We start from the raw sequence: 1,969 nt of genomic DNA on the forward strand, positions 1-1,969 counted from the left end.
TGGGTGTCGGCGGTCAACAGCATCGGGCAGGGTCCCCCCAGCGAGTCGGTGGTGACCCGAACCGGGGAGCAGGCGCCCGCCAGCGCGCCCCGAAACGTGCAGGGCCGCATGCTGAGCAGCAGCACCATGATCATCCAGTGGGARGAACCGGTGGAGCCCAAYGGGCAGATCCGCGGCTACCGCGTCTACTACACCATGGAGCCCGAGCAGCCCGTCAGCAACTGGCAGAAGCACAACGTGGACGACAGCCTGCTGACCACCGTGGGCAGCCTGCTGGAGGACGAGACCTACACGGTGCGAGTGCTGGCCTTCACCTCGGTGGGGGACGGGCCCCTGTCCGACCCCATCCAGGTCAAGACGCAGCAGGGAGGTGAGCTGGCTGCCTGGTTCGTTTGCTGCTAAGCTGCTACATTTATTTATTTATTTATTGCTGTTATTTCATTTTATTTTTATTATTAATTTATTAATTATTTAATTTTTATTATATATATTATTATTTATTATAATATATTTATTGTTGTTATTGTATTTTATTTATTATAATTATTATTTTCTTTTTATTATTATTATTATATATATTATTATTTATCATAATATATTTATTGCTGCTATTTTATTTTATTTCTCATTATTAAGTTATTATTTATTTATAATTATATATTTTATTATTTATTATAATCTATTTATTGCTGTTATTTTATTTTAATGTTTATTATTTTATTATCTCATATATTATATACATTTCATATAATATAATTATTTATTATATATTTATTATATATTTATTATATATTTGTTATATATAATATATACATTATATACTTATATCTTTATTTTTTTATTATTCTTTATTATAATGTATTCATTGCTGTTATTTAACAGCAGCACACCGCTGTTGGTCACCCACAGCACAAGCATTCAAACATTCAGAAAAACACCAGGTGCAGCCTTGGTGCTGTTTTTCTCCTCCTGTTGTTTAAATTTCTTACTTCTGCCRATGCCACATTCTCACGGGTAGAAACTCATTCTTTTTCTCCTCTAAAGATGGGAGAACTGCAGCTTTAGTGCTGCACACTAAAGAAATACACAAGAATACAGATACACAAAAATACAGARGCTAAAAAATCAGAGAAGGAGCCATATGATCCACTGGGATCCCTCTCCAGCCAGTCCTGGGTGGGATGGAGCTCCACAGTTTCAGAGGCAGGACCTGCCCACGCTGYATTTTGCTGCTGACGTGCTCTTCCCACACAGGCTTGGGAAAAAAAAAAAACGGTCAAAGGGCCTCCCAGTTAGCCAAACTAACGTGTTTTTTTCCCATTTCTCATCTCGCCCCCTCTCCCTGCCAGTTCCCGGGCAGCCCATGAATTTCCGGGCAGAAGCCAAGACCGAGACGAGCATTGTGCTGTCGTGGAGCCCCCCACGCCAGGACATCATAGTGAAATACGAGCTCCTCTATAAGGAGGGAGACCACAGCAAGGAGGTGAGCCCCGAGATGAGCAGAATTTGGGCTCAGGAGCCCTCCAACCCCCACTTTTCCCAGCTCAGTGGTCTTGGGGCAGGGTTTGGTCCGGTTTATATTTCTTTTTTTTTTTTCTTCACCCATCCATAGGTGCTGAAGAACTTCGAGCCCACCACGTCGTTCACGGTGGAAGGGCTGAAGCCCAACACTGAGTATGTGTTCCGGCTGGCCGCCCGCTCGGCCCTGGGGCTGGGGGCCTTCACCCCGGAGGTCCGGGAGCGCACCTTGCAGTCTAGTAGGTGTCTCTCCTCTTCCCACCCTTCTCTGAGGGCACCCCAATCAGGGAGACGGCGATGGTGGGCGCAGGGGTACGGAGATGGGGCTTGGGGGACGCTTGGGGACCCGCTGCCTTCTCCYTTTGCTGGTTCAGGTGGTTGAGATGCGAGGCAGGAGCGGGGCTGGGTGGGTTTTTGGGGGTGCTGGGAGGTCAAGGAGCGCTGTCCACTC

At 46.1% G+C, this 1,969-nt stretch overlaps 1 protein-coding gene across 1 annotated transcript in view; it reads left to right on the plus strand.

Annotated features, from left to right (window-relative positions):
* Positions 1 to 1,969, plus strand: part of LOC130584833 (receptor-type tyrosine-protein phosphatase S-like) — a gene marked incomplete at its 5' end in the record, with an annotated part of 46,584 nt that continues 44,615 nt past the window's right edge. Inside the window, 3 exons of the mRNA XM_057385062.1 lie at positions 1 to 370; positions 1,350 to 1,483; positions 1,613 to 1,757. Coding sequence (XP_057241045.1) covers positions 1 to 370; positions 1,350 to 1,483; positions 1,613 to 1,757 — 649 coding nt within the window. The remainder of the gene's footprint in view (positions 371 to 1,349; positions 1,484 to 1,612; positions 1,758 to 1,969) is intronic.

Source organism: Malurus melanocephalus, unplaced genomic scaffold (genome assembly GCF_030028575.1).
Source record: "Malurus melanocephalus ecotype Western Australia unplaced genomic scaffold, MMel_1.1 scaffold_775, whole genome shotgun sequence".
Taxonomy (NCBI): domain Eukaryota; kingdom Metazoa; phylum Chordata; class Aves; order Passeriformes; family Maluridae; genus Malurus; species Malurus melanocephalus.